Source organism: Malaclemys terrapin, chromosome 3 (genome assembly GCF_027887155.1).
Source record: "Malaclemys terrapin pileata isolate rMalTer1 chromosome 3, rMalTer1.hap1, whole genome shotgun sequence".
Taxonomy (NCBI): domain Eukaryota; kingdom Metazoa; phylum Chordata; order Testudines; family Emydidae; genus Malaclemys; species Malaclemys terrapin.
The window spans coordinates 90632193-90654301 of NC_071507.1; the positions used below are offsets into that span (position 1 = coordinate 90632193).

The 22109-nt window shown below is 40.9% G+C and overlaps 1 protein-coding gene across 2 annotated transcripts in view; it reads left to right on the forward strand.

Annotated features, from left to right (window-relative positions):
* The window catches only part of EZR (ezrin), a 56158-nt gene that overhangs the window by 17516 nt on the left and 16533 nt on the right, over window positions 1-22109 (forward strand). For both annotated transcript variants that reach the window (XM_054021470.1, XM_054021471.1), the window contains exons 3-5: window positions 5396-5479; window positions 19451-19546; window positions 21214-21488. In XM_054021470.1, coding sequence (XP_053877445.1) covers window positions 5396-5479; window positions 19451-19546; window positions 21214-21488 — 455 coding nt within the window. The remainder of the gene's footprint in view (window positions 1-5395; window positions 5480-19450; window positions 19547-21213; window positions 21489-22109) is intronic.

Below are 22109 nucleotides of genomic sequence, written 5' to 3' on the forward strand. Positions count from 1 at the left end.
AGGATTGAACTCACAACCCTGGGTTTGGCAGGCCAATGCTCAAATAGGCAAACGGAAGAGATGGATCATACCACTGATCCAGTGTTGCAGGATTTATGGTAATTTTTCATACACTCAATTAAGTTCAATTTTAAAAAGGAATTTGTAACACCCTTCTGTTAAAAGATGATATCTTGCCCTAGGATATGGCTTATTAAAAAAACAAAACATTAATGCTTTAAGACCCTTATAATTGACAGGTTACCTGGAAAACAAAAGGTTTCTATCGAAACTACCACGGCTTCTACAATAAGGCCCTACGAAATTCATGGCCATGAAAAACACGTCATGGACCATGAAATCTGGTCTCTCCTCATGAAATCTAGTCTTTAATCTATACTATATAGATTTCATGGGGGAAACCAGCATTTCACAAATTGTGGGTCCTGACCCAAAAGGGAGTTTCAGGGGGATCGTGGTATTGCCACCCTTACTTCTGCTTTGCCTTCAAGGCTGGGTGGCCGGAGAGCTGCGGCTGTGGCCAAGCTCTGAAGGCAGTGTGTGTCCCCCGCAGCAGCACAGAAGTGAGGGTGCAATACCACACTGTGCCACCCTTACTTCTGCGCTGCTGCTGGCAGCAGCTCTGCCATCAGAGCTGGGCTCCCAGCCAGCAGCCGTTGCTCTCCAGCTGCCCAGCTCTGAAGGCAGCACTGCTGCTAGCAGCAGTGCAGAAGTAAGGATAGCAGTACCAGAAACCCTTCTCTTCTCTCCCACCCCTCATAACCTCGTGACCCCTTCCCCTGCCCCAGCCACACAACTCCTTTTTGGGTTAGGACCCCTACAATTACAACACTGTGAAATTTTAGATTTAAATAGCTGAAATCATGAAATTTACAATTTTTTAAATCCTGTGACCATGACATTGATCAAAATGGACCATGAATTTGGTAGGGCCCTACTTAATCCAGTTTCAGATCAGCAGTATCTTTTTAAGTAGGTAGGAGCAGAGCAGCCTTGTTTATGTATGGGCCTGAATGAAACTTTTCTTCATACTTCCACTTTTCTGTCCCAATAACAAGTAGGTTGTTCAGAGCAGACATTGTTCAAGTCTAAATCATAGGCTTAGTATTCCATAGTCCAGTAGATGAGGCTTGTAAAAACTGTGATCTTAAAAACTGTGATCTTAAACCTGAACAGTTTGACTCAAGGCTGAGTGTAAACTTATTTTATGATCATGCTGAAAAGCTAAGAGAGGAAATGATTATATAGTTCATCACTTGCACAGTTCTCTCTCTGGCTGTGGGGTGGGATGTGTTCATTCTTCTCCTCTTTTTTCCACTCTGAGTGCACAAGAGTGTCTCTGCATAGGCCAGGCCATGTGTTTTGGGGTTTTTTTTCTTTTTTTAATTTCTGTATATGAAAACACAACACAAAATATTTAATACATTTGTTTAAGGCCCTGATCCTGTAAACTTAAATACATACATAATATATAATGCCTACTTAATTCTATACATGTGAATAACCTACTCAATGTGAATAAGTGTCTGCAGAATTGGGGCCTAAATGTGGAAAGACAGCATCTTGCTGTTTAGCACTTGTATATGCTAAAGTGTAAATATTTCATACACTGTGTATGGTACGTACATTATCCCTTTACTTGTCTGAGCTGCTACCATATTGGTGGGTTTTTCTATCTTAGCTAAGGGCCAAATTTCAGTTTTGGGATAATGCCAAGATTTACTAGGGATGTCCTAAATGGTGAGCTGCCATGCTGTCCCCATGCAGAGATGACTTCCCATTTGGAAGTCTCCCTCTTATGCATCAGGCTTCCTCCTTAACTCCCTTCCACTGAGGTTTCTGTTGCTAATAGACTACTAATCTGTCTGCTCCCACCATAGCATCTTCTCCAGTTGTCTGTACCTATGCAATTTAGATTGTCAGCCTGTTTGCTTTGGCTCTCATCTGTGGCCACTACTTTCTTAGGGGCCTTGCTGATTACATCTTTGGCATTGACCTCACCTTATGGGGGGAAAAAAGCCTTGTAATCCCTGACTCCCACCAAGGGTCTCAAGAAGGTTTAGGCTCTCGACACCGCCTTTGTTACCTTGCCTCCGAGACCAAAAACTTGTACCATGTCTCCGTGTGAATATTCCAGAATCAGCTTTCAGACGGACCACAGAGTTCTTGTTCAGAATAAGGCTTACTGGGAAGCAGGAAGTGCGGGGGGACCTCTTAGATGGAAGACTCTGTAGCCTTACCAGGAAGGCCACAGATCCTTGAAAGTACAGTGGACAATTGAAAGCATAATGTTTCTCTTTCTAGAGATCAATGAGTGGTCCCTGTCTGACCTCTTTGGCACTGACAGATATCCAGGCTCCAGAGCCAAGTTCTTCCTTAGCTCTGCTGGCCACTTAGTTGATCATGAACCTTTTTTGAAATGCAGAATGAGAGGGTTCACTAACCTTGTCTCAGTGTAGGGAAAATTAATATTTGGATGAATCAGGCAGCCAGTGGAATACATGTTTAGCATTACGGTATAGCCCACTGCAACAGAGAGAGCAGATAGTTTACATGTAACGGTTTTGCCCTATGTTCTTACAGCTAACCCCTGTTCAAACAACTAAAAATAAATGTGAGATGTGGGACCTTTATAAGCAGTAGCTGATTGTGTGGCTGTTTCTGTAGCTTCTTAAAAATTAAGTATAACCAGGAGGATATCTCACTATCTGAGTACTTAATCTTTGATATCCTTTAAAACTAGGGAGCTAAAGAACTCTTAATATTCCCCCCACTCATACAGTAATGATGTGCTAGTTGCTACTAAAGCAAGACCTGTAACTTGATGTCAGTTGGAATGCCATGTATAGGAAGGCAGTAGGATTCAGCTCTGTGGTGGTAGGGAAAATATCCTTTCAACCTCCTTAATCTCTGCAAAGATGTACTTTACCCCACAATGTGGCTTTCAGCCAAAAGTGTAAATAATCTAAAGGAACTGCAGCTTTGTATTGTATGTAAGGATTACGAATGTATGCATTCCTTAGAGGGTGTGTGGAGAGATTAGTATATAATATTATCTGACGTTCCTGTGTTGCAGGGGGTGGGCAAGAAGATTTTTTTATTTGGCAGGGGTTAGATCTTCAGATTTTGGTCTTGCCATTTCTAAATAGAGCTTACTTTCAGCTTTCAATGTCTCTTCCCCTCCCGCCGTACCTCTAGTGCACATTGAGTTGGAAAATCCTTCCTTCCCTTTTGACAGGAAAAATACTTTTTTTTTTTTTAAGCGTGGAAATTGGGTACTGTCTCATATTTTAAAGCATTCCAGAACTCTGCAAATACTAGAGCTAGGGTGGAAAAGAAGTTTTCAAAAAGTTTAGATTCAGTTGAAAAGAAATCTAGAACCTGCAAAATTCTCTCATGCTTGACTGTTTTTAAACAGTATCATTTTATTTGAACAAACCCTTAAAGGCATTGGGTCATCTAGCAGACTGCTTCTAGGGTTTGGCCACGGCGGATACACAATTGTGCAACTGTTGATTCTTCAATAGGTAAATAACTGGAAAGAAGGAATGGAGAGATTTTTTTTTCTAATAGCTTGTTATTTTAATGACTCTTGGAGCCTATGTAACTCACTGAAAGTGTCTTACGTTTTAACTTGAAGGTGTTCCATTTTGTAATTAAATACATTAAAACTAGTATTGCCAATATTTTACAGTTGACATAAGTGTAGTTTCATATAGAAATTATAATTTTCAAGGGCGGTCTCCAGTATCTACATTATTTTTAAGTAGCTGAAAGCTATTTAAACTTGAAACACTGTGCAAAAGGGCAGATATTCCTCTTCCACCTCTTAATCCCGGTCTAAAAATATTTTGAAATGTCACTGGTATACAAGTTCCTCACCTATAGCAACAGAGGGTCCTGTGGCACCTTTAAGACTATCAGAAGTATTGAGTCTGAAGAAGTGAGGTTCTTATCCACGAAAGTTTATGCTCCCAATACTTCTGTTAGACTTAAAGGTGCCACAGGACCCTCTGTTGCTTTTTACAGATTCAGACTAACACAGCTACCCCTCTGATACTTGTCACCTATAGCAGACTTTTCTGTTCTGTTAGTTTTGGCTTTCTGTAGTGTTGCATTCGTAAAATGATGCCTCCATCTTTTCACCCTAAGGAGGAGGAAAAATACACCAAGCTGTACAATATGTAGCTGGCAAATAAAAATATCCTTGCATTATTTTAGAAATGCAGATTATACAGGAAGCAAATGGTGGAACAAAGAAGGAAGAGGAGAGCATTACATCCCCTATCCCTCATCTTGTGTAGCAAAACTGTCTGTGGTTTCAAGTTCTTGTTCTCATAGTTTATTACCTCTCCCTTACCGATATTTATGTTGCAACCCTGGGGGTGGAGGGAGGAGTCTTCCTGAGGTGTGCAAAGTGCAGTACTTTTTAGGTGACAGTATTGTTGTATCATACCTTCAGACAATCCTTTTCTGAGCTGCCACTACTGTGCGGCTCCTTATGATCCTTCCTGCAGGCTTGGTTGCTGCTTTCCTGGTGTGGTGTTTTTTTGTTTTTTTGTTTTTTTTTTAAATTAATAGACATTTTACTAGTAACAAAGAAATTATCTCTAGTATTCTGCATACAGTACTGACCTTTCTATTTTATACACTTGATCACCTTTCTCCTTTTGCCTTTGGAAAAAACACAATTAATCAGATTTATTATTAAAATATTTGTTCCACAGTGTTCTTAAACCTCCCTTAATGCCTTTTTACATGCTCAGCAGATCAGTTATAAGCATAATAATTGACGTTCATTGGATTAATGCTGATTGGCTTGGAAGAATAATCAACTGCCTTTTACCTTTAAAACCTTATGTTAAATCTAGCTCTAGCATAAAGGGGAGCTGAACATATAATTTTAAACTTCTAAATTTAATTTGGTCATTATGACATTCTTTTAGGATTAAGGGGTGTCTTAAATGCAGCATGCAGTCCTTGCTCACCATGTGCTGTGCTCAGAAGCAATCAACACTAAAATGTTTTCTCATTTAACCAGAAGTCCAATCCAATTCCAGGCTGAGTAACAAAACCTGTGGAGCAATCTGGATAAGCCAGTGAAGTCAGTGCCCTTAATTAACTTTGTCTATGTGATAATGCAAAACTCTAATTGAGGAATACACTAAAATGTAAATAGTCTTTTTATTTTTAAAAGAGAGTGAGAGACTGGAGCCATTGTTAATGCTCATCCTCAGTGAGGTAAAGATGCCTATGATGCCTTTAAGAATTTTTTTTATTGGAAATAATGCTTAAAAACATGTACAGTACTGGTTCTATGAAATATACATATAGTTCACACTGGTTGTATGGTTTTTCAATATTTTTTAAATCACTCTACTTATTTTCCCTTTAGCTCAATGTTCGAGTTACCACTATGGATGCGGAGCTGGAGTTTGCCATCCAGCCTAACACTACAGGCAAACAGCTATTTGACCAGGTCAGTTGTGCATGTGTGTGAAACCATTGTAGATTGTAAGCGCTTCTTCACGTCATGAACCGTTTCTCTTCTGACTTTGTACAGGGCATATCAGAATGGGGTATTCTAAAGCCTGACTGTTGCCTTTGGACTTGGCCACAATAAATAAGCAAAGATCCTTAAAAATAATAATAATAATAATTGGCCACTTTTTTTATGTTAGAGATAACTAACAAATAAATGGTATGTCTGTCAAATATCCACTAGTGCATTGATCCAGCCTTTACTGCTCTTGATATTTGCCTTATTCTCTCCAGCAGAGACGCTCATGGGTTGTCCTCTCAGTATGGTGAACACAATAAACACATTTACGAACATAATCTCCCCCATAATGAGCCTCTGCTAGAACTCAGTGCACCTTCTGTGAGGTTGCAGTATCTTATGAAATTACTCAGTCATTTAATAATTATTAATCTCACTCTGAGACTTTAAATATTGGGCATCTGTCCCTGCTAGGGGATTACAAAGGGAAGGAGACAATAACAGCCTGGAATCAAGGGGCAATGGTAATGACTTTAATGGCTTATATTCCAAAGGGTATGAGAGAGGCTGATTAGTATCCCTGGGGCCCACGTTTCTCTAGTGAAGCCCATTTCCAAGTGATTATGAATCTTTCCCTTTATATTGAGTTTCATTCTCTGGGTGCCAGAGGTATAGTAGAGCATCCTGGAAAGGTTTCACTGTGCCACCTTGCTAGTTTCTTCCATTGCTGATGTGCTGTCCTGTGAAGAATGAGCTGTTTAAAACCCTTTCATGTGGGTAATGTCTTACCTTAAGCTGATGATATGTCTTGTCTAGATTAGTGACTTTTGTCTTTCTACTGATGTAGAGGGACATACTGTAGAATGAGCCCTGAGCTACAGTACACTGTTAGATCAACATAGGGAAGCTTATGTCGACCTAACTCTACCATTGTACACACTACAGTCTTACTCCCTCCAATAAAACTGCTCCACTACACCAACATAATAGGGCCTTGTCTACACCACAAAGTTTTGTCAGCAAAAGTTATTCCGCTTTAATTTAAAGCGCTTTAATTAAAACCGCTGTTGCACATCCACACTAGCTCCTTGTGTCGGCAGAGGGCATCCATGCTAGCAGCTCTTGCATCGACACAGAGCAGTGCACTGTGGGTAGCTATCCCACTGTGCAACTGGCTGCAGGGTGCTTTGGGAAGGGTTTGCAATGCCTCATGGGGCACATATAGCGTCACGTGATGCAGGTTTCTCCAGGGACATCCTACTAGGTTGAAGAAGCAGCTGAGGACTGAAGTGTGTGTGTGGTGGTGGTGGTGTGGGGGGGAGAGAGAGGTGTGTCTGGGGCGGGGAAGACAGCAGGCTGAAAGACCTATCCTGAGGCAGGGGGAGGGGGACACTCCCCCCACATCAGGCCCTGGTGTCCTCTTCTCCCCCCCCCTCCCCAAGTGCAGGGCAGAATAGGGGCATTCCACGTTAATAACTGACGCCTCAAATTTTCTGTATTGTTTATTTTTTAAATATTCTCTAATAAAATTTAAATTTGCTCTTTGTTCTCCAAATGGAGCAGCATGCTCAGCTGTCAGATACTTCAGGTAGCTTTGAAAGGGGAGGGGCGCATGCCTGCAGGACAGCAGAGATCCAAACAGTGAGCAGAGCAGTTACAGCAGGCATTGTGGGATACTGATGGAAGCCACTTATGTGGACAAAACAAACAGCAGTGTCTACTCTGATGCTTTGTCACTTTGACTTTGCTGCAAAAAGCTTTATGCCTCTCATTGAGGTGGTTTTATTTTGTTGGCAAAACAGCAGCGTTTTGCCACCAAAAGTAGCTTTGTAGTGTGTACATCTCCCCTGTTTGTCAGCAAAAGGCCGCTTTTGCTAACAAAACTTTATAGTGTAGACAAGGCCTAACTCTACCTCCACCAGAGGCGTAGGGCTTATATTGGTATAATTAGGGCGACATTGTCCATGTAGATGCTGCTTTACTTATGTCAGCTGTTGGCTGTCATTCTTGTCAATTTCATGGCTCCAGGTTAGAGCTGTGAAATTGACAAGAAAATCCTCTTCCCGCGGAGCCAGGCTGCCTACGGGGTCCTGGCTCCACGCTCCCCACACGGTCCCTCTTAAGTCGGTGGAATGTGCACCACTGACAGAAGGAGGGTAGTGTGGATATGAACTCCGCAGTAATTACTGCAGTGGCTGTAAGTCGACCTAATATAGGTGTACATGACAATATGAGGGTTGTGTATTAAGGGCAAATTCTTTTAATAACTGAATATACAGTAGAACATCAGTTACGAACACCAGAGTTACAAACTGACCAGTCAATCACATTAGCTCATTTGGAACCGAAAGTACGCAATCAGGCAGCAGGAGAGATGGAAATAAGAAAAGCAAGTACAATACGTTGTTAAACATAAACTACTAAAAAAAAAAAAGGGAAAGTTTAAAAAAAAATAGATTTCACAAGGTAAGGAAACTGTTTCTGTGCTTGTTTCATTTAAATTAAGATGGATAAACGCAGCATTTTTCTTCTGCACAGTAAAGTTGTATTAAGTCAATGTTCGGTTGTAAACTTTTGAAAGATCCACCATAATCTTTTGTTCAGAGTTACGAATACTTCAGAGTTACAACCTCCATTCCCAATGTGTTTGTAACTCTGAGGTTCTACTCTTTATATCGGGGTCCCCACCGTGGTGCCCGTGGGCACCATGGCGTCTAAGTGCACCCACGTACTGGCCTGTGGATGAGCATTCGCCGAAATGCCCCTGATTTTTGGCAGCGACACCTCTGGATGACGCTGCTTGTCAGCGGCATTTCGGTGGATGCTCGTCCGCTGCCACAGTCCTCCGTGGCGCCAGACGAAAAAGATTGGGGACCACTGATTTATATAAATATGATGAACACACTTACTTCCATCAGGTATCTTTTTAAATATCTGGGTTAAAATATTGCACACATGAATTGCTGTAACACCTTGGACTTCTACAATAACACTTCTTGATTCAAGTCTTAAGGCAATTGCCAAAGGAAGGTATTATCACCATTCTCTACAGATGGGGAAGCAAGGACGAAACTGAGGAACAGATGTTGTGAGTTGGCTGCAGAGTAACAGGACCCCAGAAGAGTCAGGCATTTTGCATATTAAGTGTAACTGCTTTTTATAGGGCACATCCACCTTGTGCATTAGGACAAAGCAAAGAGGCTGACCACTGGTGTCAGTGGGTTCTTCAAAACACACAGGTCTTATAGGCACTGAAGAACATGGGCAGCCAAACTCTCCTCTTGCTGTTGCTCCGAGGATATGTTTAAAAGAAACAGCATGAGCTCATCTCTGATGTCACTAGTGGGAGGTGGGGCCGCTATGGCTCAGAACAAGAACGAGGCAGTGATTGGATTGAGGCAAGTGGCATTTTTGTAAACCTTTTTATACCTTCTTTTTGTGCCTGTAACAAATACTCAAGAGTTTTTATTGATTGGGTAGACCAGAAATAGGCCAAGAATGGCCTAATTTATCCTAGGCTTGCTTTTCACAAAGACCTAGCTGTACTTCTATATATATTAGAGAGATTCACAGCTCTGGCTTGAAAGAGAACTTGTTTGTAATCATAAAGACTCCTGTATGCCAACAGAGCATTAATATTGCCTGGAAAGAGAGACTAAAACTGTACACAAAAATGGCAAGATTAGCTTAACGTCTCTTACAAAATGTTGAATGAGTTGGGTCAAACAGTTTTTCTTTGCTCCTCTACTGGTCCTTTTAACAAAAGGCTGTGTAGTCTGTCTTTCAGCTCAAGTAGGCAGAACTGGCTGAATAGCATGCATTCTTTATACAAATTTTGTCAACACGCTTTGAATGACATTTCAGACAAGAGTTGGCCAGAGCCAACTCAGTCTTGTGGGAACTGTGCGGATTCCTTTTTTATAGAAAAGATAGTCTGAGTAGCTTTTGTTTTGGTCTGACTTGCAATCACTGCTGTACTTGAAAGCTAACTTGCAATATCACATTTTATTGTAAGAATGATGCAATTTTAATTTCTTTTGATCACTACAGACCTGGGCTAGATTTGAAATCTATAGACTGTTTGCCAAATCTCCAGTAAAATGACTTTAATTAAAGCAGCATTTAGTTGTATAACCTAGCTACAGTAGCTACCTGTAGATCTGGCTTGACTTGCTATGCAGAGAATAGAGGAGGGTTGCAGTAGGAAGGGGGAGAATATATTTACTTTCAGAAGTTCCAAAGGCTCACTTTCAAAAATGATTTAGGAATTATTGAAAAATCTTATCCCCAATCTTTAGTGTTGCCTGCTATAGATGCAAGTCAAATATTTCAGGCAGAAGTGATTGTTTTAAGATGCTTATTCAAATATCTAACTCTATTTCTATGGATATACCATCTTGAAATACAATCAAGCGGAGTGGTGGTATACTAAATATAGCTAGCTTTTGCATAAATGGCAGAAAAGTCTCAAGATTTCTTAACTACAGTTGAACTTTGATGTGAAAAATAAGCTTAAAACAAGTTTAAAAAAATAACAGGAGTGGCAAAGTAGTGTTGGCTACTACCGCTTACAATGACTTACCGCGTCTACCAAGATTCCTAGGAGTACCTTTCTTTCCCACCCCTGCCCACTGTTCTTTTTAACAGTCTTCCATATGTTTGGGATGAAATATCAATGAAATAGTATGCTGGGACAGAAAACTCTTTAATCTGACATGGTCTTCCATTGCTGTCCGTTGCTGGAAAGGTAACAAGGTCTTGCAAATCTCACACTGAAATGACAAGATCTCATTTAATTTCCCTCAAGACCTTGTTCTATATTGGGGGAAATACTGAGAGGGCTGGGGAGGTCCACGTGTCTATGGAGAATGTATGTTGATGTAATCCAAAGCAGACATACTTATTTTTAAAGTCTCATTTATCCCATCATGATATTCTGTTCCAGCAACTCTTCCCATCTCTCATCAAACAATTAAAAAGAACAAGAGTTGGGTTGGGGATCAGTTCCCCATCAGAAACCAGTTAGCTCTGGGGGCCACAGGTGAACAGCAATATTCATCTGTCTAATTGAAAAGCTGCATTGAGAGATTGTCGGGTTTTTATGTTTTGAAGGGGTGGGGTTGAAACTTAAACTGATCTTTATTTTAAAACTTCCACACCTGAATCTTTTCTGGTTGCTGAGGCACTCTGCTTTGTGACAATAGCTGCTATTCAGAATAAAGCTATAGTCTACCAACATCTTGCCATAGTCCATGCAGAAGTTGGCTCCCAAGGACTCCTCAACAGCACAATGTAAGGGGCAATTTTAACAAGGCAATGACTAGAAGCAGGCTTTCTGTATGAAGTAAGAAAAAGAAAGTAGTATTCATTTAAAAAAAAAAAAATCTAGAATAAACTACCGTAAAGGGATAACATCCACTTAAAACCTTCAGACTCTGTATGTGGGTGGGTGATGGTGGTGGGGGTTTACTTTCTACTATTGCAAGTGACACCTAAGATTAGAGAGTAATTATTTTCCTGCTCTTTCATTTTGTTGACTTTGCATTCGGTGTGTAGAAACAGTGAAACTAACTAGGAACGTAAGACTTGCCAGACCCAGGATCCATCCAGTTCAGTATCCTGTCTCCAGTAGGGTCCAGCAACAGATGCCTTAGAGGAAGGGGCAAGAAACCCTACATTAGGCAGATGTGTGATAATCTGCCCTCTCCCCCCCGCCCCACACACTTGTCCTAACCCCTAATAATTAGATTGGCTTAAATCCTGAAGCATGAGATTTAATATCACTACTCAATCAGTCCATTATTTATGTGAGCCTTTGCCCAGCAATGGGAGACTTTAAAAGGAAAGGTGACTGTGAACCCAATTTTCATTACTAATGTACCAGCTTATTTCCAATTTAAGGTCACAATCTGTGGACTGGCTGTGAATTTGTGTGTGTGTGTGTGTCTTTGTTTTAAGAAGTGTTTTGATTAAAGAGCACTTCTAGTCTGGCAAAAGCCACCACTTTATTGAACACATCTAACTTGGGCTGCAGAACCCTCGCTGCTGGTGATGTGAGAGTATGAAAGGAATCCGATAACTCCAGCTGTGATACAAGAGTCTTTCAGGGCTGGCAATCAGAAGGCGTCTTCATTTTAGGAGGCAGCACACTTTATCTAGAAATCCACAGAGAGAATGGATTTTCTCCCCGCCCCCATGTTTAGAATCACTATCTGGAGCAGAATTGGACTTTAAATAGTCTTCTGCTGAAAGGAACCACAATGTATGCTATTCTCTCAAGTTATGCTTCCTGTATAAGTGTATGTAAATACACCATGTTCTAGAAGAGAAACAGATGTAGACCACTTTTTCCTTTTTGGTAAACATTTTAAGTAGGACTTTTGAAATCTGTAAGTTTAACAATATCAAAGACAAGGGAAAATATCCCTACCCTCATAGACTAGAATGTAGAGCACTGGAAGTATAACATCAAATATTCATCTTAAGTTGGCCTAATTCATTACCCCAGTAGCCTATTTTCAGGCTTTCGAACATCAGTTGGTTTTCTGCTTGCAGTAATACGAAAGGCTTGTCTATATGGGGGAACTGATAGATTAAGTTATAGCTATAGTTATTCCACTATTCAAAACAACTTCCCTATGTAGACAAGCCCAAACAAGCATGTAAATCTAAATGTACCTGAAAGCAGCAGAGTAAGATTGAAATTTGCATGAGCAGGCTCTAATACATGTAGTGCAAGCTCTGCGGATTACTAGCAAACTCTGTTTTCAAACTTACTGTGTGTATGGCAGACCTCTGAACCTTTATTTAATTAGAAACTACTTCACTGGCTTGTGTAAAGGTGTGTGTTTATTTTATTTAAAAAGTTAAGCCTATGAATGTTCCAACCCCTTTCCTTTTAGATCAGGCTCATATTCAGGGTCTTCATACTTTTCCCACAGCACAAGGAGTTTCACAATCCTGGATTCCTACAATCTTTCAAAAACAGCCACTAGTTTCTGCACGGTAACTTATGGGTAATGGAATGGGATCAAGTTGGTGGCACACTCACCTCCTTTAAACAACTGAGAATACACTTGGGAAGGCAACACCTACTTTGAGAGTTGCTGGCTTAATTAACAAACAATTTTTGTGATTAAACTGAAGATCCTTAGTCCAGTTTGTGTCATTCTGTTTGTACATTCACACTGATCAAACATCGGTTAACCAAAACTTAGTCCCATCCGTATCAATGACTGATCTCCCATCTAGTCAATATCTTTAATACAAACAAAATAATTGGAAAAGTACTAGGTTATAAAGCTACATACCATCTGCTTATTTTTTAAATATCGCATCACGTAATTTTTTTAAGTACCTATTGCAAAGTGTGAGCGCATGTTAATTCTATATGACTTGTTAAAATCACAGACCATCATGGCGTATCACATTCTTGTGATCTGTGAAAATCTATCTTAATTGTGGTGCCTGGAGTTAACATTTCAAAATCCCCAGAGGTCAGGGAGCAGCATCTGTCAAGTAGACCATTTGTAATAGCTTGTCAAGGTGAACTAGGTTACCCCTGCAACAGGGGTAGTCAATTATTTTTTGTCAAGCTACAAATTTCTTGGTGAAGGTATAGTCAGGGTCCAGAGAAAATAATAAAAAAATAACTACAATTTCTGGGTCCTTTCAAAGGCATCTGATGGTCCAGATTTGGCAGGTGGTCCACCTATTGACTACCCCTGTCCTACAAATAAACTAAATAATATATGCTATCAGCTAAAGTAGTGTCTTGACTTTTTAAATGAGTAGTACAATTGCTTTATTTGATCTGGAAAGAGCCAAATGACCCTTGAACTTAAAGGCCTTTTTAAATGAGTTGTAACCTTGCTGGAGAGTAGATTCAAATAGTTCTGTTGAACATGATTTTAACTTAAACTGGCTCAATTGCACTGAAGATAAGGCTTAAGTCCTTCATCATTGCAAAAATGAGCTAAATCCTGCTTGCTTAACTCATGGAGTATTCCTGTTGGCTGCCATGGTGTTTCCTAAGAGACCAATCAAATACGAGCAGTAGGATTAGGCCCTGCAGTGTGACTGTGCTGTAGGCAATAAAAATAGCTTTAGAATGTGGCCTTATTTTTTCATCTTCTGCCTTTTAATTGCATGCTGCTGTTAGTTGGCTTTCATAGGATTACCAAGCATCTTACTCCATCTGGAATAGATATGAGACTCTAGAATTTGCTGCTTCAGTACCCTTTACTTGCCATCTTGACAATGGGAATCATTTTTTTTTTTTTAAGTTGTATCTAAAGGTCTCAATGGTGAGCTGATGCATGTATCCAGTTACTGGATTTTGTGGTTTGATCTAGGTTTTCTGTATTACCATCCCCACTTAGTTAAATCCTGATTCAAATCTCAAAATGCATGAGATTTAAAAAAAAATGAGGCTTCTTTGTCCTCTGTTGCTGGGGGCAGATTTTTAAGTTTGTGGGAGCCTAACTTCCATTGAAATAGGAGTTAGGCACCTAAATGCATTTTAAAATCTGACTTTGAAGACTTGATGGCTCTTTTTTTTTCAAGCTTCTGCAGACTAGAAAACTATATTTTTTCAATTAAACTTGAGATTTTCTGGAGTGCAACAGTTGGGACTTTAATAAAAACCTCAAACCATGACACTTGCCATAAAATCACGAGAACTGGGCTTTGTGCAGCAGAATGAATTTTGAGCGTTGGCATTCTTGTCACCATTATCTCCCTGCCAGAGAGTTTGGAGTAAAGCTCAATTTCCCTCTCTTCAGAATATACCTAGACCTCAGGAACCTCTCAGGCTTCTTGTGATGGAACAAACCAATTCTGCAGCTGGGAAGGAGGAGGGATTTTAGTCAAGTACCAGTTGCTAGTTGAGGTGTGTTCCTCTTACCACCCACCACCTTCCAAAACCCCGGACTTTTGTTATGTTCTGATGACAACATAAGATTTGTTTTGACCTAAAGTCTATTTTTAGTAAAATTAGCATTTCACTTATGAGCCAGCCAAAGTAGGGCACAAGAATCGTATGGACCGCATTCTGAGTTGTGCAAGAGCATATTCCTCCTCCTTTTTTTTTTTTTTTTTTTTAAAATAGGTACACTTCAAACAAGTGGGAAATAGCCCCCACAGGTGTGTGAGATGACCTTTATGTTCTTGAGTAGGGCATCTAGCTTGTAATTCCTCTGTGTAACCTCTCCTTTGAATTCCAGTTTCCCTTGAGTCATGTGCATTGCTGTAACTTACAGATTGTCTATCACTAATCAGCCATGGCCACTGAAACTGTAACCCCCCCAGAGTGGTAATCAACATAGTTGCTGGGGTTTTTTAAAGGCATTCTCACATGCTAACTGCCAGCTTCTGGCTCATTGGGTACTAAATTCAAGGAAAGCAAACTGTGACGTGAAGGTCAGGTAAGTGCTCTGAGGACAGGAAGTTTTTGGACTCTGAACAAGATGTTTGCATGAATTTGACTTTTATAAAAATACAATTAGTGGAGCATTAATGAAACTACTTTCCTACACTCCTGAGAAATCTGAGCTGCAAACATCTTGGCCTCTGTGCCCTGAATGGCATCACAAGTACCATAAACAAGGGAAGGAAAATAAAAATGCTGTCCTGGTCTAAATCTCAAATCTCTTTCTGGCATTTGTGGTGTCACCTTTTTTGACCAGAGAAACCAGCATATCTGCAGTTCACAGATTACATGATTTTAAGATGGTACCAGTTATAGTATAACTCTAATTTGATCCTTAAGAGAGGTTCATATACTATTTTTGATGTATTATAAAGGATTTTCTAAGCTCTTCGCTTTCAAATGGTTTGAGTACACTAACATTCTCAGTAACCATATACCTTACTACAGTTCTTGTGGGAGTTTCCCACTCCTCAAACAGTGTTTGTTCGTAAGAACGGTCATATTGGGTCAGACCAAGGTCCATATAGCCCAGTATCCTGTCTTCCGACAGTGGCCAATGCCAGGTGCCCCAGAGGGAATGAGCAGAACAAATAATCAAGTGATCCATCCCCTGTCGCCCATTCCCAGCTTCTGGCAAACAGATGCCTGGGACGCCTTCCCTGCCCATCCTGGCTAATAGCCATTGATGGACCTATCCTCTATGAATTTATCTAGTTCTTTTTTGAATCCTATTATAGTCTTGGCCTTCACAATATCCTCTGGCAAGGAGTCCCACAGGTTGACTGTGCATTGTGTGGAGAAAAAATTTCCTTTTGTTTGTTTTAAACCTGCTGCCTATTAATGTCATTTGGTGACTCCTAGTTCTTGTGTTATGAGAAGGAGTAAATAATCCTTCCTTATTTACGTTCTCCACACCAGTCACGATTTTATAGACCTCTATCCTATCCCTGCTTAGTCGTCTCTTTTCCAAGCCTGAAAAGTCCCGGTTTTATAAATCTCTCCTCATATGGCAGCCAGTTCATACCCCTAATCATTTTTGTTGCCCTTTTCTGAACCTTCTCCAATTCCAAGATAATCTTTTTTTGAGATGGGCGACCACATCTGCACGCAATATTCATGATGTGGGCGTACCATGGATTTATATAGAGGCAATATGATACTTTCTGTCTTACTATCTATCTCTTTCTTAATGATTCCCCACATTCTGTTAGCCTTTTTGACTGCTGCTGCACATTGAGTGGATGTTTTCAGGGAACTATTCACAATGACGCCAAGGTCTCTTTTTTTTGAGTGGTAACAGCTAATTTAGACCCCATCATTTTATATGTATAGTTGGGATTATGTTTTCCAGTGTGCGTTACTTTGCATTTATCAACATTGAATTTCATCTGCCACTTTGTTGCCCAGTCACACAGTTTTGTGAGATCCTTTTGTAGCTCTTCGCAGTCTGACTGGGACTTAACTATCTTGAGTAGTTTTGTATCATCTGCAAATTTGCCACCTCACGGTTTACCCCTTTTTCCAGATCCTTTCTGAATATGTTGAATAGGACTGGTCCCCATACAGACCCCTGCGGGACACCACTATTTACCTCTCTCCATTCTGAAAACTGACCATTTATTCCTACCCTTTGTTTCCTATCTTTTAACCAGTTACCGATCTATGAAAGGACCTTCCCTCTTTTCCCATGACAGCTTACTTTGCTTAAGAGCCTTTGGTGAGGGACCTTGTCAAGATTTTTTTTTTGAAAATCTAAGTACACTATACCCACTGGATCCCCCTTGTCCACATGCTTGTTGACCCCTTAAAGAATTCTATTTGGTGAGGCATGATTTCCCTTTACAAAAACCATGTTGACTATTCCCCCAACAAATTATGTTAATCTATGTGTCTGACAATATTATTCTTTACTATAGTTTCAACCAGTTTGTCTGGTACTGAAGTCAGGTGTACTGGCCTGTAATTGCTGAGATCACCTCTGGAGGCCCTTTTTAAAAATTGGCATCACATTAGCTATCCTCCAGTCATTTGGTACAAAAGCTGATTTAAATGATAGGTTAGAAACTACAGTTAGTAGTTCTGCAATTTCATATTTGAGTTCCTTCAGAACTCTTGGGTGAATACCATCTAGTCCTGATCATCATCAAAGATCTACAAGCTATCCTGAAAGATGATCGCTCACTCTCTCACAGATCTTGGGAGACAGACCTGTCCTCGCTTACAGACAACCCCCCAACCTAAAGCAAATACTCACCAGCAACCACACATCACTGAACAAAAACACTGACCCAGGAACCTATCCTTGTAACAAAGCCCGATGCCAATTCTGTCCACATATCTATTGAAGTGACATCATCATAGGACCTAATCACATAAGCCATACCATCAGGGGCTCATTCACCTGCACATCTACCAATGTGATATATGCCATCTATATATGCATATAGAGTGGAAAATATATATATATATATATATATTTTTTTTTCTCTTACTTAATTGGTAAGACAACTCCCACCTGTTCATGCTCTCTGTATGTGTATATGTTCCACTCTATATGCATCCGAAGAAGTGGGCTGTAGCCCACGAAAGCTTATGCTCCAATAAATTTGTTAGTCTGTAAAGTGCCACAAGTACTCTTGTTCTTTTTCCAGCCAATATGGGGATCGTTGAAACCCCCCATTATTATTGAGTTTTTATTTTTATAGCCTCTCAAATGTCTCTGAACATTTCAGTCATTATCACCATCCTGGTCAGGTGGTTGGTAATATATCCCTACTGCTATATTCTTGTTTGAGCATGGAATTACTATCCATAGAGATTCTATTATACAGTTTGGTTCACTTAAGATTTTTACTTCATTTGATTCTATGCTTTCTTTCGCATATAGTGCCACCCCCCTACCAGCACAACCTGTTCTGTCCTTCAGATATATTTTGTACCCTGGTATTACTGTGTCCCATTGATTATCATCATTCCACCAAGTTTCTGTGACGCCTATTATATCAATATCCTCATTTAATATGAGGCACTCTAGTTCACCCATCTTATTATTTAGACTTCTAGCATTTGTGTATAAGCACTTTAAAAACTTGACATTTTTAGCCGTCTGCCATTACATGATGTAATTGGGACTCATTTTTTCCCCCCCTCTTTTTCATTTGACTGTTTCTCATTAGATCCTACTTGTATTTTATTATCTTGCATCCTCTCCTCCTTACTAGGACATAGAGAATCTCCATTAATAGATCCTCCCCTAAGGGATGTCTCTTTCCGAACCACGTGTTCCTCCACACCTGTTGGCTTTCCCCCAGCCCTTTGTTGAAAAACTGCTCTGACCTTTTTAATTTTACGTGCCAGTAATCGGGTTCCATTTTGGTTTAGGTGGAGCCCATCCTTCTTGTATAGGCTCCCCCTTTCCCAAAAGTTCCCACCATCTGTCTGTTTACATTGTAAAATCTTCAGGGAAGGGACTACCTGATAGTTTCAGCTGTCCAACACAATGGGGATTGTACTTCTAGATGCTACTGTAATAGAAGTATCTAGAGGTGCTTCTAGTTGGTGCAAAGTACTGTATCCGCATTTACATTTAAGCTTGCTTTGCTGTCAAGAGGGCTGTGTGCGCTACTGTGGGATAACACCTGTTAGCTATTCCACTGCAATGGCTTGTCTACACATGGGGTTGTTCCTAAGTAACTCCATATGTGGACCCTTATCTGAAATAAAAGTACCTTGTTCTCATTGCTGTTTAGCTTAACCCACTGGAACGAGGTGTTCTTATTCCAGATAAGTGTCCACACATACTGTTACTCAAGAACTACCCTATGTGTAGGCAAGCCCTAAAACCCTAGTGGAGACAAGGCACTTGTAGTGTTTACAGTGACCTCAACCACAGGCAGAGGTATAGGGCTGACCTCACTTAACTACCTCACAGAGAAACTGCCCATGCCTTGTCTCCACAAGGATTTTAGTGTTTTAATTTCCCACGGTAAAAATGCACCTTTTTTTGCAGCAAAGCTGAAGCCTTGGAGAGGGGTTTCTTTTATAATTTCATCATTTTGATTCTTCAAAATAATGGTATCCACTGGCTCCAGATACAATTGCAAACTCTCCTTTCCCTTCTTCCAACCAACACATCTTTTGAAGTGCCTTATACCAAGCAATTCTGCTTGAGTAGCATCATGAAGCACAAATCCATCCGCCACACACAGACGGTAGGCCTTCCATCAGTCACTTCTCACCCTCCTTTTTGGGAGTAGAAATATGCAGCTAATGCTCTGTTACCTCCTGCTGTTTACTTTCCTGTCTGGGAGATCTGATTTTTGGCTGGACTAGCTCAGCAGTCAGGGGCTGCAACTGGAGGTCCTGAAGCTGGCAACCTTGGGTGGATGGGAAGAAGGGAGGCCTGTTAGAACATTAATTAGTTGTGTGTGTGTGGGCGGGCGGGGGGTGTTCAACGAAGAGAGCTGATGGTCCAAATGACATTTTACAGGTATATTAACTCTTATTTTATTTTGTTTCAGGTGGTTAAGACAATAGGCTTGCGTGAAGTATGGTACTTTGGTCTTCAGTATATGGACAACAAAGGATTTCCGACTTGGCTGAAACTTGATAAAAAGGTAATTGCTGTTTTGGGTTAAATATTGAAAAGAGGCTAACTTTTGGTGTAAGAGTCATGTTGTGATATCAATTGCTGATGTCAGTCCTGTAGATGCTGCTGTTAATTTCCTACAGCTCCATGTTTGTGGCTTTTTTTAAGAGAACCAGCTGACTTAGGGTGGCAGGAATCCTGTGAACAATGGTCTAGCAAACTGGAGTTCACTCCCATCCCTGTGCATGCATATTGGCAGTCTGTGGTGTATAAATGTGATAGAGCTGTTTGCAATCACTTTAGCAGGGTGTACCTTGAGTCTAGCCCCAGCACATCAGGGCTTTCCACAAAATAAGCAGCTATTTTTATTTCTCTTAGTGGAACCTGCTAATTTATGGTGCTTAATCTTTCATGCTAGTATAGAATTAGTTGTCAGGCTCATTAGAATAGATGGTTCATTTCTAGATTTTAAAAAGTATTATGCTGTAATTTAATGTACTCTTTGTTCAGTGGTTTTCAGATGTGTTGGGGATTAAGATGAGCCCTTGGTGAGCAGACAGATTATTCCACATCTGCCAACTGTGAAGTTTCTTGTACCTTTCTCTGAGGTGTCTGGTGCTGGTCACTGTCAGACAAGGAACTGGACAGATCACTGGTCTGACCCAGTATGGCAATTCTTGTGTTCCTGAATATACAGAGTTTATTGTGGCAGTCTCTGCTCCCATATTATCCGGGACTGCGGGTCTTAAACCCTGGTCCACTGGCCTCTTAAGAGCTAGTAAATTCCAACCTGCCATCTGGGGACCGGTGAACAGTTGCTGGGATAGAAGCTGAACCCTAACAGAGGACTCCAGTCCTGGACTCTGACAGAATGCCGGGAGTCCTGATCAGTTCATGGCTTCTCTGTAAACCCAGCATAGGAACAGGAAGTTGTCCATGCAACTGGGTTCTCCAGTAGGTCAGACTGTGCACTTCTCAGTCGTGACACATTTACGGAAACTACAGCAAATGTTTTTTTGAGTATTTTTCCACATGAGATGCATAAAGAGTATTAAAGTTTTCATGCTGTTTAGCAGCTGGGAGTAAGGAGGAGAGCCAGCATTCTGAAGCAATGGACTGATCACATGGAACACCTGCGGTTCCATGGGCCATAGTTTGGGATGGTCTTCTGTTTGTTGCTTAAAATGTAAACAGAACTTCATTTTCCTTCTAGTCTCTCCCTCTCCTCCCTCCCCCCCCCCCCCCCCCAAAACCATCTGGCATGGAGTATAGATCAGTCTGAGGTATGTGTTTCCCTTTGAAATAGTATCCATTTGCCCCCACTATCTAGTGAAAGGAGTTGATGGGGAGTGTTAGAAGGATACTGTCTTTGCCTTTTTTCTTGTAACGAAACAGGCTGCTCTTTGGATTAACTGTATGTTAAATTTTGTGCTATCGTAGGAGTGATCCTACAATGAATGCCTCATGGGTGGACCCTGGCACTTACATAGGTGCACATGGATTTGAAAGGGATCCCATGTTGGTGCAGGAATTTGCTGCAGAGTTGGGCCATATTGACAGTAAATTCCTGAAGTAATCTTGTCTGTAAACCTATACTAGAACACCCCCAAAACCCTTTCTTTGTGAAAGAAACATCTCCTATTGTCAGTTAGCCATCTGCTCAGTTTTTGGGTCTGTGTGTTTGTTTTGTCTCAGGTCTCTGCTCAGGAAGTCAAAAAGGAAAATCCCCTCCAGTTCAAATTCCGTGCCAAGTTCTTCCCTGAAGATGTGTCTGAGGAGCTGATCCAGGACATCACCCAGAAGCTGTTCTTCCTGCAAGTGAAGGAAGGGATCCTCAGCGATGAGATCTACTGCCCACCTGAAACAGCAGTTCTTCTTGGCTCCTATGCTGTGCAAGCCAAATTTGGAGACTACAATAAAGAATTACACAAGTCTGGGTACCTCAATTCAGAACGCCTGATCCCTCAACGGTGAGTGCTTTAAAATAAAAGGGTAAAGCTGCCCTAAGTCTTCCAGTGTATTCCACTTATTTGAACTCCCTCAAAAAATGGTATGATCAGAAGGCATGACACTTCAAGAGTTAAAGCCTCTGCATCTCATTGTCCTCTGTTCCATCCAGGCTGCATGCGCACGACTGGAGAGCACTACTCAATACTTCCTTTCATCAGAAAATAGATAAGGGAATATTTTTACTTCTTTCAGTTAGAGTTTGGATCCCCCTCTCCCCCAAAGCCTAAGCACTAGCAACTGTAAGCAGGTTTTGAGTGGGGAACAGCAGATTGCCATTATGAACAACCCTGCCCCTGGAGAAGTTCTGTTTGCACGTCGTTAATTTTTAAAATCAAATTATCCCAATGACACACTCTCCAGCTGCAGAAATGAACTTCTCTTTTTAACTCACTCCTCCAACTGTCTCAGTGGTGTGCGTTTTTCTTTCCATAAACTGTTCCACTTGGTCAAGGGGTCATGTGTTCTACCTTCATGCCCTTGTGGAATGAGACTGTGGCCTTGGTCAGTGACAGCCAGGGGTTCTTGCTGGGGAGAGATGGGCAATTACCTGTGTTCCACTTCATGAACTAGTCCTTCTCCTA